Genomic DNA, 15,766 nt, shown 5'->3' on the forward strand with positions numbered 1-15,766 from the left:
CACCTTCACCTTCCTGATGGTGAGCCACTCTGAGAGCCAGCAGGGCTCTGTGAGGAACTGCACCACTGGATCCATACAACCTTGCACCCACCGCTGGTGATTCCTCCTGCATTCTGCTCACTGCAGGTAGCTGTGTGAGCCTGAAGAGGGCTTGTGGGCCAATAGACTTACGGATTTGAGCTGGACTGGGCTGGGATGTTTCCCTGATATACAAAGCTTCTTGATATACTGCTCTTCCTTCCACTTACATGAGTGTCACTGGATTTGTTTCTTGACTTAACCTGGCCTAATACAGCTACTTTCCTGCTGGAGGAATGAGGTGTTCTTCCATCTCAGTCTCATTCTTCAGGCGGGAGAGAGTAGGCAGGTCATGAAATGTGGAATGGCCCAGGACCGTATCAAGTACTCTAACCGCTTTCTTACCGAGTGTTGGCTTTTGTGCAGTGTTCCTTGAAATGTTGGACACTTGCTATCATTTCACTCAAGAGAATTCAAGAGAATTCTGTATTCACACACTGAGGGTGGGCAAGCAACACCATTAGTCTCAGGACCCCCTCACTCTTCCAAAATTCTGATCAGCAGGTCAGCTAGTCTGTGATTGAAACAAAGAAGTAGCCAAACTCATATAAATACTGTGATACCTAAAAAAGCCATTAAAAGCCATTTTCCACTTACACACACTGCAAAGGGCGGTGGGAGGGAGGGAAGAAGGAATGCAGAGCTGCCTGGCTGATAAGCTACCGTGACTACTGGGGCACATGACCCTGAACCACTGTGCTGTCAGAATAGGCTTCTTACAGAGAAGACTCTTTCAACACTACACGGCAAGAAAGCGTTGCTCTGCCAACAAGAGTTTTAAGATGCACTAGCTCTGGTAACCACAGGTGGGCAGTTCACACCCAACAGATGCTCCTTGGGAAGAAGATGGAGTTGTCTGCTTCCATACAGGCTTGCAATGACTCGATGGCTGTAGGTTTGATTTTTCGGTTTGCAATCAGGGCAATAAAAAGACTCAAACGAGTTGTGCAAACACTGCAGCAGCTAACAAACACAGTATCTATCAGGCTCACCTTCTCAAAAGGTGATGTTTTGCATATGGGTTCTGGAAAAATGCTAGTCAGAGAAGAGAAGCCAAACTATGGGGAATATTGGACACTGGAGCCCAAGAAATGTGCAAATACTCACTGCCCCACATGAGATGTCTTCCCCACTAAACAGACACCGTGCAACACCCAGGCCCCCAGCACACCACACGTGTAGCTCTAGGCCAGAAACACACCCCCAGAGCCATTTCCCCCAGGAAGGCTGGAGCACTCACTCAAGACTAGTGAGGCGATTCCAACTCACGGTGACCGTCGAGCAGAGCAGAACTGCCCCTACGGGTTTCTGGGACTGCCAATCTTTACGCAAGCAGAAACCTCGTGGTTAGCAGCCCAATGTGTAACCAGCGACGCTACCGGAGCTGCCTTCTGCTGAAGTATACAACTGCCATATCGCTGGCTAGCTGGTTTTTACATATTAAGGAGCCCTGATAATAGCTGGTGTAAAGTTATCTGTTGAGCTACAATCTGCATGGTCAGCAGTTCGAAAACACCAGCAGCTCTATGAGGGAATGACTGGGCTTTCCACTCCTGTCAACAAGTTAGTCTCGGGAGGTCACCATGGGTCAGGTGCGGATTTGATGGCAGTGAGTTTGGTTTGGATTGAATACAGTTGGCAGGGGCTATCCTCATTTGTTTAAGTGGTTATGCACTGGGAGGTCAGAGGCCAAAACCACCAGCCGCTCTGTGGGAGAAAGATGAGGCAGCTTTCTTTTCTCTTACAGAGTTAGTCTTGGAAACTCACAGGGGCAGTTCTACCCTGTCCTTTCAGGTCACTATGAGTCAGCACTCAATGGCAGGGCGCCGGGTTTTGAGTTTTTATTGAGAATAGTCAGAACATTGTTAAGATGTTTCCTACCAAGTAACAATTCTTTCTGTTCTGTCATCTGAAAGACAGATGGTTACGCTACTAAATTCTAGCTAAGCAGTGTCACAATAAATCACTTTTAACCAGTAACGTTTCTAGAAGTTCCAGAGATGATCAAATTCTCTATGTTTTCTGGTTTTGAGTGACACCTCAGGTTAACTTCACAGTAAGATCAGCTGTTGCTGTAACTAATTCTGCATGCTGGGACCCCCAATGGCCCAAGACAGAGGAAGGGTGACCCAGACAGGGCAGTCACTTGTAGGGAGAAATCCCCCAACTGAGCACAAGGGTCTCAGGCCTTCGTTGGCCTGGCTCCTGCCCAGCCCTTGTCTCAACCCCGCCAGCTCCAGCACAGGAGTCGGAACCCTGAGGGGCCCAAGGGGTTTGTGTGTTTTAAAATAGTACAATCATTTTTAAATAAAGAGGACATTTTATGCAATAACTATGAATACATGAAATTCCAGTGTCGGAGGCTGGGTAGTCTGAAACTCGTTAAGTACCTGGCCTTTCATATAAAGTTTGCTGCACCTGTCCTGGGTCAGCTGGCGCCTTTGCACTTGCTACTGCTCTTCTCTGGAGTGGCCTCTCCCGATCAGCCAGCTACTCCCAACTTTATAGCTTTCCTCTGAAACGGTCTTGTCCTGTTCACTTATTTATGAGCAATCCTCAGAGAAGCTAAGACTCCCGAAGTCAACCTGCCTTTCCGTGGCAGCTGTGGCATCGAGGCCCCAGCAGGGCAAGTACGGGCGAACTGTGCAGTGGCAATGCCAGCTCCGCAGCCCCTTCCCAAGAGCCGGGCTGGGACTGGCCAGTGTGTGCATCATGCTATGTTTGTGAGGGTGAGAAGAGTGGTCCAAGAGAACTTGTGACTCTCTCTGCAAGGTTTCAGAGGCTACATGCTAGCTTGAAGTCTAAGTGAAGAACAAGATGTGTTGTCGACCAACAAGCAGAGGAGGAGCGGAAGCGGGCTTAGTGGGCACTGAGGGACGGTGTTTGATCTTCTGAGTGACCGCTTTGATCCTCTTTCTGCCCACCGCCCGGGACAGGAGCTGACATTTCCCTGGTATTCAGCTGGAGTTAAAATACAAATAGTGCCTATAAATAGAAGTGTCTTTTAAACACCAATTAAAAATAACAGCCTGACATTTGGACATTCCTATAAATAAACAACAGTTTTAACCTTTGATCTTATGCTCAGGTGGGTAAAAAGTTATATGCGTCAACTTTTTATTTGATGGGGGTTTTAAAATGTGAAAGTGTCCCCCTCGTATCCTTTTAATCTAATATGCTGACTTTTCTTGATTTATCCAATTTTAATTACTGTAATATTATTATTTTATTTCACCCAATATATCCAAATGAATGTCACTTCAGCATTCCAACCAACAGGAAAGATCTTATTAATGATGTATTTAACATTCCTGTATTTTTTCACACAGCCTTCAGTATCCATTGTGCAGTTCACACTTTCGAGAGACCTCCACTCCAAGTAGCCCTGTGTGGCGTGTTCAATAGCCACAGGGGTAATGGCTTCCATACTGCACAAAGAGTGACTCCAACATGTCCACAGGAAGTCAGTCAAGTCAAACATATTTGAATTTCCTGAATTTTCAATAAGTTTTATAAGTTTTTCCTGTTTGTTCTCTTGTTTTACTTACAATGACTAAATTAAGTATTTTTCATCTTAGGATTCATACTACATTCTTCACGTTATGCTGAAAAATATTAAGGACTACGTCATATTGCATCCCTACAAGCATCCAGTTTTCCTTGGCAAACCATGGCTGTTGCGATTTGCTTTTCATTTACTTTACATATGGCTCCTTTCCTGTCCTAACTAAATACAACCAAGAAGCTCTGACACATGTGGGCAAGTTTGCTTAATGTGTCACAGACCCGTGCCAACGTCGGCCTGCCCAAATTCACCAGTCTACACCAGACGCCCAGAACTCTGCAGCCCACTTGCTCACTGCCTCACGAGACTTGTGCCATCTCATGATTTTACAATCTGGGGAGCAATTGTAGGAACCTCAAAGTACTGCCCCAGGGTCACCTGCTGCAGTACAGAAACCAAAGAAGAAGTTCATGCTTTCCGTGAGTACAGGGCCTTGTACGCAAACAGTATGGACATTTGCTAATGGAAACAGGAGTGTTAACAGTTACAACTGCAAGTCACCAGTAGGAAAGTGCTGCCATTTAAGGGGATGGCACCCCAATTACCTCTGCATCCTGCTTGGGGAGATTGTATGTCCGCTGGAGACTTTGCAGGGTTCTCGGGTGCAGGGACTTCTGCTCCAAGAGGTGCTCCAGGAGTAAGACCAGCTGGTCTGGAAGAAGCTACGGGCAAAAGCAAACAGCCTGTGAAAATGCCATTTTGTTTCCAAGAAATTAAACGCAAACAAGCCAAAGATGGTGGCTGGGTCATTTTAGCACGTCTGCATCGTGGGACGACAGAGCTGACCTTTTAAAACCTTGGGAATCACCCTGTCTGCATCCCAAAGACACTCCAAATTTGGGGCCCGATTAAGCCCTACTTTCCATTTCAGTGCTATCTACAGACAGTAATTACAAACTGTGCTCATCTTAATAAAACATCACCATCAAAAACCAAACTATCACCATCTTCCTTTGTGCCATCATATGCCAAGAGGTGTAACTTAGTGGAGAAAAAAGAATCAAGAAGCTCTGATTTCAGGGAAACATGGGAATTTAACAGAAACCCGCAGCTCTCAAGTCTGCTTGTCTATCACCCCACCCACCCACCCCCACACAACTGTACCTGCCGCACACCAAGGAAACAAAGAGCAGGAACAAGAATCTTGTCTCACACCTTCCTCCGTTCTACAAGCTCACTTCTTTCAAACATTCTGAATGATGGACACAAAACATAAAAAGCCAAACCCACTGCTATCAAGTCGACTGGGACCCAGAGTGACCCCAGAGAACAGGGTAGAACTGTCTGTCCCAGTGGGTTTCCAAGACTGTAACTCTTTATTTACAGTAGTAGAAAAACCTCATCTTTCTCCTGTATGAAACATATTAAGTTTTCACACCATAGGTCAAAAGTGTTGCTAGTGAAGGGTACGGAACAGAATATCTTTTTATGAAACAAAGAAAAACAAGCCATTTGGTGTTACTAAGCATTATCTGTGAAACCTAAGACCTAAAAGGTGCCTGTTCTTTTCCAAGTTCATCCCATAATGGGCACATCAGCATTAGCACAGAGCCACACTTCAGGCATTAGGAACCAGAGCAATGTCAGTTGGCATACACCTTCCAGGAAACACAGGAGCCCTAGAGGACATGTTGGGCTGCTCATCACAGGTTGGCAGTTCAAAATCATCAGCCCCTAAGCAGGAGAAAGACGGGACTCTAGAGTTAGTCCTGAAAACACGCAGGCGTAGTACTACCTTGTCTTACATAGCTGCTGTCATTCAGAATGGACTCGATGGCAGTTCCATGGGGAATGAAAAGGGTTTAGTCTAAAATCAAGGTTTTAAAATGACAATTCCACTATTCTCTCTATTTAGCTCCTCTCCATCCCACGTCCCACAGGTAACTCCTATTGATTAACAAAATATTCAGAACAAGTGAATTGTAATCTCAGTTTTCTGTTATTCTAAGAGAAACTTAGCTTTCCCCACCTCTCTTCACCTTTCTGCTTCCCAGGATGCACTGCCTGCCTCCCTTCCCCCACTCTAAAACTACACATTTCCCCCAAAATATGCACGGACGGTAACAGGTAGCTGACGTGTAACAATCATGAGACAGTCCCACAGTTTTCTATGTCTTCCTTCTGAACTCCACGAATTGCCCCACTTCCCTATGGTGGGGGGGGGATAGAGTAGGGGGGAGGGGAGATCGACAGGCACACATGTCACTTGGTTCTTGGTATGTGTGCTCATCCCTCCCTCCACCCACTTGAGAGTCAGGTGTGGATACAGCTGTCAGTTGAAAACAAGGTGACAGGAGAAACAAAGGTGAGTCAGCAAAAAGAAAGGGTTATAATGATTATTTGTGAGGTTCTACAGGGACTCAAAGAATTACTAAGACTTTGTTTGTTTTTATCAGAATGAGTGTGCCAATAAAATGCTTTAACAGCAACAAAAAATAAAATAAAAGCTTACCAGTCTCTGTATCTTTAGATACACGCCTAGAACTCTGTGGGATTTTAAAAACAGGTCAAATCTGGGAGGCCCCTTCCTTCACTAGCACCCAAGAACTTTGCGGTGGTACAGTAAGGGCTCTTACCCACCCTGAGGAACTGAAGGGGCTGTGGGGAGCCGCCCCCTTCCTTTCCAGCTTCTGCTGTCACGGCTCTCCTGACGCAGAATCACGACAGCCTCCGTCCAGCACAGCCAGCCCCTCACTTCTTTCTCCCTCTGTTCCCCAAGGCCTTCCCCTGCCTGACAAGGCCAGGCCTGCCCACAGCCTCGAGCCTCCACCTCCTGGTTCCGTTTCCCAAATCACTGGTTTACTCGCCCACACCACCAGCCTGATCACCCCCTCAGTGTGCAGCCAGCTGACTCTACAAGGGACACCAACAGATGAGACCACAGAGGACTGTGAATGCCTCACGCCAGTCCCTGTTGCCCCCACCCACAAGGGCTCTCAGAAACCGTAAGCAGTTCTAAATGGTGCTAATCTGAGGGAGGGCAGCAATACTTAAACGTTTATGCCTCAGTCATGATAAAACCAAAACCAAACTCGCTGCCGAGTCAATGCTGACTTACAGGGACCCTGTGTGGGTCTTCAAGATTCATTGTTTACAGGAGTAGAATGTCCAGTCTTTCTCCCGAAGAGCCAGCCACTGGCGGTATGAACTACCAACCAAGTGGATCGCGCCCAATGGGTGACCACTACACCACCAGGGCTCCTCACAATGGGAAAACTGGCTTCTGCGAGCAGTTCCTGTGTGACAGTACTAATCATACCTGAACCGGGGCCGGACACCCAGCCACCCAGAGATGGAGCTCCATCTCACTGGGGACCACTTGCTAACTAAATATGAGCAGGAGCCAATTTGCAGAATTATAGGAAGGAAAGAACAGAAAGGAAAGCATGTACCTATTATGTGCTAGAGCTAACAAAGAAGTCTACTATTAGAACTCATGTTTGGGATTTGTTTTACACTAGAGATCAACAGAGGAAAGTAAGTCAGAGAAAGACAACCCGCTCTGCCTTCAACTTACACCACAGGCAGGGGAGCCTCTCAACAAAACTCCAGTTTCCAACTTCAGAATCATTAACATACGAAGCACTAACAACATACCTGCATCCACGTTCTGACACTTTCCACTTTCTTCTTGGTAGAAAGTTCATAGTATCTATGTGGAGAAACCTAACTACAAAGACCTCTGACAGTTTGGGTCCTTTCCAAATTGTACTCAGTAGAAATTGTTAAAACTGAGCTCTCTGACTTAGGATGGCCAGCTACGATGGAGGGTGAGGTTTGGTCAAATCTCGGCATCCTTTAATGAGAGTAGTTATCTTTCACTGGAGTGACGTACAAAAGCACTGGCACCCCTCAGAGGAGCCAGTCCTGCAGGCTCTTGCCAGCGCACCGGTGCCAGCATGTCCAAAAGCCGGCAAACTGTAACAAGGTCCCTGCAAGGGGCAGAGGGCCTTCCTCAGTCCTTTCCAGCCCAACTGGGATGGACCTACTACACACGATGCTCAGTCAACAACTGCAGTCATCTGCCTTTCAAATGCAACTCCCACGGTCACGGAGAAAATGGAGCCGTTCAACGGTTTCTTTGAACGTAAAGACCAGCATGACTTTCTTTTGAACTAATGGTACTTTAGTGCTGATCAGCATCTTACACTCGCACAAAAGAAAACATGTCATAATTTTTTAATGAGATCACAGGCCTTGAAGAGAGTACATTAAAGCAAAAATGTGGCAAAGAGCCCTACTTCACTAGAACACATTTTTCTTTGTAACGCCACCCTACAATAAAAGGAAAAATAGGTAATAAGCTGGAATGTTTGCACAGCTACTGGAAGACCCCTTCACTGACAAATGGCTCCACGTGTGGCACGGGTGTGCGACGGGCCCTGGCAGCTGGCACAGCAGTGACGGGAAACGCTGGGTGGTGCATTCCACTCCCACCCACGTGGAATTAAATTGAACGTCACATGACTCCTAAGCCAGCTCAGTTTCACTACAACCATGAGAGAGGGGAGAAAGCACTTTCAGTACACTACACAGTGATTAAGAAAATACGCGTTTCCAAGCATTATCTGCTTTAAAAACAAAGTTGTCCCTTTAAACATTATAAAACGCCTGCCTTGACAGCGCTTCACCCATGGTTGGACAGTGATGGGAATAGGAGTCCTCTCCTTTGCTCAAACCAGGTTTTTGTGGCAGGGTTGTTATTTTTTCCATATGGAGACCAGAGCAGTATTTTTAAAATGCATCTGGTCTTGGAAACTTAAGACAAAATAAGACTAACCGATTCCAAGCCCCTGTAAAGCCTCCAAGGCTGTAAATCTTTACGGAAGCAGATCGCCCTATCGTTCTGAGAAAGAGAGAGATTGAGAATCAACAGCCCAGTGCTTAACCACTGTGCCACCAGGGGGTGCCAAAATCATGTGGGTATTTGAAAGAACTTCATAAAACCACACAGCTCACTGAAATTAATATATACAAAATAAAATGCTGAAGGGTATAAATGTTGTCTGTTGAGGATTTGGAAGTCGGTATTCTTGCCCTACAAGGGAGGAGTCCATAGTTCTAACAACCAAGAAATGTACAAAGGAAAAATGTCAATCCTGTATTTTTCCAAGTCAACTAAAAAGTTGAGGCCAGCTGCCCAGTTTTAAAGTTTCCACACAAGCTCTTGGAAAGAAAACATGACACTTCCAAATCAACCCTCGCCTCCAAGCAGCATCAAGAAAACAAGCTCTGACTCTCAGAGGCTTGATGGCTGTCATGTGCATCACTCACTCCCTGCCCCAGAAGACCACCCACGCAACCCAAGCAGGAGAAGCCGGACCCATCTGTGATTGGAAGTGTTCGCTACTGACCTTGGGTCCGTGCGTGTCAAGGAACTGCTCCAGCCCATGTGGACACCCACAGAGAGCCACCTTGCAGGGAACTGTATGTAGCCTGCCTGGATGAAGGAAGTCTGCCAAAGGTTCCCAGGCAAGGACTGCGCTAGGACGTGACAGTGGTGTGAGTTCTATTATTACCCCATTATCACTCTGGGATCTGTGCCTAAATCAAGCATACTTCCTCCCTGATGCCATTTCCTTTTATCCTTTTATCCTGGCTGCAGACTACAAGCGGATCAATGGGGGCAATACAGATGATGTCACTTCCATTTGCAGCAATGGACTCCTGCCTCCCTTTCCCCCAGCCTGTCTGAAGTACACAGAAAGATCAATTCTTCCCAAAAATGGTTAAAAAATGCTTAGGGAGCATTCTTCCAGAAAAGCATTCTCGGCTATATTTGTCTATGTTACTACAACAAGAATTGTTTACACTGAACAAAACCAGAAGAAATGGGAGAGAGCGGAATCTCAAATACTCCTGTACGCTGGAGACGTGCTGGCTGAAATTGAACATAAGCAGGGTCTTCCTGATCAGAATGATAGTGAACTGGCCTTTGAAATTCACTTGTAGGCTGCAGGAAAACAAAGAGGCAGCAGCATTTCTCTACTCCTGGAACAAAAAGACAATCCCGCAGACATGACATGTTTTCAATTGGGGGGAAGAGTTCCCCAAAGTCTGGCAAACTCCTTTCCACTCTTCCCAGGCACTAGCCCTCCACCCCCACCCCCCATGCACCTCACACTGGCTGTGGAAGCACAGCGCCCCCAAGGACTGTTAGCACCCAGGGCTGTATGATCGATGGCTGCAGGACCCAAGCTTAGACACCCACGCCGCCTTTCATACACTGATCAGAATCAAGTAAACAAAACAAACAACCCCCCCACCCACACACCCTCAAAACTAAAAATCTCCAGGTTGTATAAATTTCCACACGATTTTTACCAATGATGCAAAATTCGGCCAGAATTAACAGTTTCCTAAAAACAGAGTTCTCCGTCCTCACAACCCCCCCAATACAAAACCTCACAATCCTGGCAAGGGCCACGGCCTTCATATTGGTGTTAGTAAACTATGGCCTCTCATCTGTCATTTCACATTTTCTAAGTTTTATTGTATGCTAGTGTTAAGTGACAACAAGAAGCTCTTGCACGCTACGAGTAGTCAACGGTCTGACCAAAAGGACCTGTTTACTGAGGTGTTAGAACACATTTAAAATGTTCTCAGTCTAAATCAGTAATGTGTATCAAGGAAATCACCACTATTTTAAATTGATACTGAAAACTAAACTTAAAGAAATTAATCTAAATAAATAAAAAGAAAAAATACATTCATATCTAATATTTTTCTCATTATAAAAATAAAAGTCCAAGGAGATTAAAAAAAAGAAATTAATCAACAGCTATCTATTTGTCTAGCAGACTCAATTATTTCTGACTACCAAACATCTGCAGGGACTATGTCTGAAAAGTTTGGGGAAAACATTCAAGCAGAAGCAAATATGCGCACAAGACATTTCACATAGAATAAAAAAATATTATTATATTTTTGAGTAACAGTTCTCTCTAGTATGATTTTAAAAGACTACTGCTTCCAAAAGTGACACTGTAGCTAAACAAGCACCATCACCAGCAGATACGATCTGAAATACACCAATGGCACAAATCAGTCTCCAGATTAGAAGGGCCTAATTTTCATGTGCCATCATTTCCCCAACATTAATAAAAGTACTATGTACAATCTGACACAAAGCATGACTTACAGTACCCAGAATACCACCTTCTTGTCACGTGGATCTCATCACATCATAAATGCTAATGGTTGGGTGTAATACCAACCATTTTTGTTGTTGGAATAAACACTGGGAGTACACCGGACATTTTCAAGTATTTTCCAGGAGATGTCTGGGTCCTTTGTGGTGCTGCTCTCATCTCTAACCCTGCCACACCAGTAACCAAAGGAAGGCCATTCCTGATCTAAATAGATGCTTCTCCAAAGAAAAAAAAATCATCCCGCATAAAAAAGAAACTGTACATTCCTAGGTGACTCACTCTATTCACTGGGCCGTGACAAGAACGGCGTGCTCAGTGCATGACTCCTTCAAGCACTTCTATGAAAATGGAGAATGCTCCCAACTAGGAGAGATGACATGTAATTTTTCTGTTGGCAGATTTTCTCAGAGAAATCTTTTCTTTGTTTCCTTTCTATCAGTACTCTTACCTCAATCAGCAATACTATATTTTGTAACTTATTGAGTTATATCTTGAGAGTGACCAGACACCTTCTTAGGAATCTGAGTTTTTAATTTCTTACATAGTGATATTGTTTAATTCAAAATTTTAGACAGGTAGTAATTTGTGGCTCCCTAAGCCAACAGCAAGATGTCCATGGATGGCGCAAATAGCGAGGCACTGGATTACTAACAAAGACTGGAGGTGCAACCCTGCGTGTCTCACGTATCCCGGCAGACAGAGCATGCCATGGGCTTCTGAAACACCCCACCACAGAAACTAAGGAGTAGTTCTACTCTGCAAACAAGGCCCACCATGAACAGAAACCAGAAGAGAAATACTTTCCCTGCGAAAACTGCTGTTTTGTGTGTCAAACTGGTTGTGAACATATGATACGCAACCCTACAATGAAGTAGTATGCGTTTGTTACAAAGATGGAGATTTCACTACTTATGTGCTCTGACGGCAAGATAGGGTGGGTGGGTAGGGGGAATTCCTAACAGAACAGACTATGAGTAAAGAACATTCTAAATCAATAAGCTAAAAACCAAAATAAGAAACACAAAAACCAAACCCACTGCCATCGAGCCAACTGGGACTCATGGCAACTCTACCCTCCAGGGTTTCTGAGACTGCAACTCTTTACCAGCAAGAGCACTGCCTCTCTCCATCAGAGCCACTGGTGGGTTCAAAACAGCAGCCTGACCCTTATCCCACGGCGCCACCAGGGCTCCTGACAGATATATTAAAGTAAAGTAATTATTTTCTATCAACTTTTCTCTGAGTATCTTACATGAGCTGCCTGGCATTTTTCTCTTATTTCTTCAGCTCAAGCGGTCATATTTCTAATTCTTGAAAATATTTTCCAGTTACTTAACTTCATAGCGAGACCTTCGTCAATGAAGACAATTCATGCTGAAATCTACTTTAAGGGCAAGAGATGCAGAAACGATCGAGCCCCACGCTCACGGAGAGTGGCTGAGCTAGCCAACTGGACTCCAGTGGCATCTAGCAAGCGTCCAGCACTGCTGTGCTCAAGAAACGATCCCCGTCTCTTTATTCCTAAGTCATAATAACCACTTAAAAATAACATCCATCCCAAAGGATCTGATTTCAATTCTGCAACATAAAGATGTATGTTAATACCACTGAATGTAAAACATTAGTTCCATGCAACCAACACCCAAAGACAGAAAGGATGCTATACTTGAAGTGCTTTGCTGGTATTTACAAACCAGTTAGAAATTAAACTTTCATTCAGATCCCAAATTTCCGGTTGTTTCTAACTTTCAAAATTAGACTGTGTGAATTTATTGCAAATATAATACTTTTAGGAACTAACTTTACCAACACTAGTCTTCTTTGTAACATTTGGTTAAATTTAATTTATATTGTCTTACATTCCTGGTGAAAATACATAAAATTAGGTAGGTGTTCATATGGCCCAAAAGTAAACCTTAGGAATCTCATCTGAAATCACAAATTTCCCCTCTAAATTATAATTAGTCAATGGAAAAATGAACTAAGGTCCTAGAAAATGGGGTCTTCAGAATCTTATTACCAAATATAGGCTCCACCCCTTGTACGATTCGGCAGAGTACAGTCAAACTAAAATATATTCTAACTTGCATAAAAATAATGTACCTTTTAAAGGCAACTCTTGCCATATGCTCATTTCATATGCCCGACACTCATTTACTGAACTGAAACAAATACTTAATGGCCAATATAGTGAAATATGGATTGATACAGTAGCAATATGCAAGAACAGCTGTTGTGTTGTCTAACGCAGCTGTAATAGAAAAATATCACAAGTGGGTGGCTGTCACAAACAGAAATGTATTTTCTCATAGTTTAAGAGGCCAGTGGTCTGAATTCAGTGTGCTGGCTTTAGGGAAGGGTTTCTCTTTGTTGGCTCTGGAATAAAGACCTGGTCTTTTGGGGGGTTTTCAGTCATACATACCCTTTGGCTCTCCAAATTCACATCCTGGCTACTTGCAAAACACCTTCATCCTATTCCACCATCCCCAAAGTCTTAAATCCACTCCAACTCAAAATCTCTTCCGAATATCTAAATCAAATCTGGATGAGATATGAGGCATATTCCATCCTGAGAAACTATTTCTCTTCATTGTGACCTGTGAAATCGACAAGTCACGCCAAGAAAAATGGTGAAATGGGTACAAGGAGGACATTTCCTGTACAAATGGGAGAAATTAGAGGAAGAGAAGGGCTAATGGGCACTAAGCAAGTCCAAGAGACAATGGAACTGTATTAACTCTCAAGTCTTGAAAATGATTCTCTGAAAACATCTGGGCAATGGCCCTGCCATCCAGACTCTGGCTGTGGGCCATGCCCTACGGACTCTGGGTAGAAAACCCCTTGAACCTGGGCTTCAATTCTGCCATCCAACCTCACTGGGTTGGCAACTTCACTATCTTGGTTTTGGGTGGCCCCCTTCCCCTAGCCTATCTGAGAGGCAAATTTACCTCTCCCTCCCCTCTCCAGCACTTGGCAACCCCATTCTCTCTGCTTTGGACAGCAGTACCACTGGCCCCGGCACTCCTTAATGGACAGCAGCCCCTACACGCTGCGACTGTAGCCCATCCTCCAGATCCCCGCCACAGGCGGCCTGCAGGCGGAGACTCTGGTAGTTCTGCTTCCTGTGCTCCTGCCGGCAGTTCTTCAAGCTACTGATCTTATTCTTGTCTTAGAGGTCTTTTTCTTTTCATGGAGAACAACAGATACCGCTTCCGTTGTCCTGTTTCCTGCGTGTTGAATTCCAAGAGGCAGCCAGAGGGCCCTCCTTTAGACCTTTATCTGTGCGCTGCAGTCTAACATTGTGGTAGTTGCTTAGGGTGATCAGCCACAGGCTCCATCTCTTTCACAAAAGTCTGTGTAGCCGTGTTCTTGGTGACAATTCCAGGTCACGTGTCCTTAGTTTATAAACAGAATTTTCCAGACCTTTTAAAGTCCTTTGTTTTGTGCTGTTCGTGTTGCAAGTCCATCTTTTCCCTAGTTGAACTCTATCAGGGAAGAAGTTACACAGCACCTTCAGATAGCTCCTCACATACATATTCAGTTTACCACTTGCCAAGTTCTATCCCCCACCTAACATTTAAACATTAATTTGGACAAGTTTTTTTTCCTTTGCATAGAAAGCATCACCTTTCTTCCAGTATCCAATCATACATTCATCATGGTTCTTTTCAAGCCTCACCAGATGCCACATTTCTAGCAATGCTGTTGCTGGCACCATATATATTTTCTAAGACAATCAGAGATTTTCTCTACAACTCTCCCTCACTGTCTTCTGAGTCTTCCCCAGGACTTCCTTTGAAGTCCACGATTCGACCCAGTGTCCCTCAAGGTAATCTAAGCTTTTACTATTAAGCATCTTAAAACTCTTCCAGCCTCTGCTCATTACCCAATTTCAAAACTGCTTCCATATTTTAGGTATGAGGGAACAGCTTCCCAACTCCCAGTATTAAATTGTGTTGTTGAATCAGAAATACCACAAGTGTGGGGGAACTGACTGCATTGATGATCGACACATAACGGCAACACCCCCCCCTTCCCAAGGGGACGAAAAACAAACTGTGGGGGAAGGGAGACAGTGGTCGGTTTGATATGAAAATAATAATACTTTATAATTTATCAAGGAGCCACAAGGGGGGCGGGGACTGACACCAAGGGCTCAACAGAAAATAAATGTCTAGAAAATGATGGCAACATAAGTACAAATGTGCTTGATACAACTGATGTATGGATTGTTGCAAGAGTTGTAAGAGCCCTCAATAAAGTGTTTTGTTTTGTATTTTAAATACTCCAAGTGCACAGTTTTTAGTAGGCAGACATTCATTTCTCACAGTTCAGGAGGCTGGATCTGAATTCAGAGTACCAACTCTAGGGGAAGTCTTTCTTCCGTGAACTCTGGAGGACGGGCCTTGTCTCTCTGGATCAAGGGTGATCCAGATCCTTGTCTCTTCTGGGCCTGGGTGACATTCATTTGGCCTGGCATCTCTCTGTTCCAACTTCTACTCTGTTCACGTGTTTAGTCTCTCTTATCTCAAGAAGGATCCTGCCTCATTATCATAACAAACATAACCCATTCCGTATTGGAGGATAAACATTAGAATTTAAAACACCAGGGGAGTGTGTAGGGAGAAGATACAATTAAATCCATAACACTTGGCAATTAACAATTAAGTGATTTAGCTAAATTTAGTAAAATACAACTTTCATGTAGCTACACAAAAAAATTCAAGTCAAATGATCCTTATTTCTAAACAAGAACAAATTCAAACAGATACACTCATTTAAATGTTACAATTTAAAAAGTTTTATAAACATTCTGCACAAGTAACAATTTTGGGTGATGATTCATAGCTCTATACAGTGAACCCTCGCCAATTCGCGCTTCGACTTCCGCGGCTTCACTCTATCGCGGTTTTTGCGTAACAGCGCATGCTCTGTCATTACTGCCACTGATTGGCTCATACTGTACACGCTT

General features: G+C 44.4%; 1 protein-coding gene across 1 annotated transcript in view; it reads right to left on the reverse strand.

Annotated features, from left to right (window-relative positions):
* The window catches only part of AOPEP (aminopeptidase O (putative)), a 537,030-nt gene that overhangs the window by 25,362 nt on the left and 495,902 nt on the right, over window positions 1-15,766 (reverse strand). The window contains exon 16 of the mRNA XM_045289429.1: window positions 4,189-4,305. Coding sequence (XP_045145364.1) covers window positions 4,189-4,305 — 117 coding nt within the window. The remainder of the gene's footprint in view (window positions 1-4,188; window positions 4,306-15,766) is intronic.

Source organism: Echinops telfairi, unplaced genomic scaffold, assembly GCF_000313985.2.
Source record: "Echinops telfairi isolate 266 unplaced genomic scaffold, ASM31398v2 ScPeMD7_27;HRSCAF=92, whole genome shotgun sequence".
Lineage (NCBI taxonomy): Eukaryota > Metazoa > Chordata > Mammalia > Afrosoricida > Tenrecidae > Echinops > Echinops telfairi.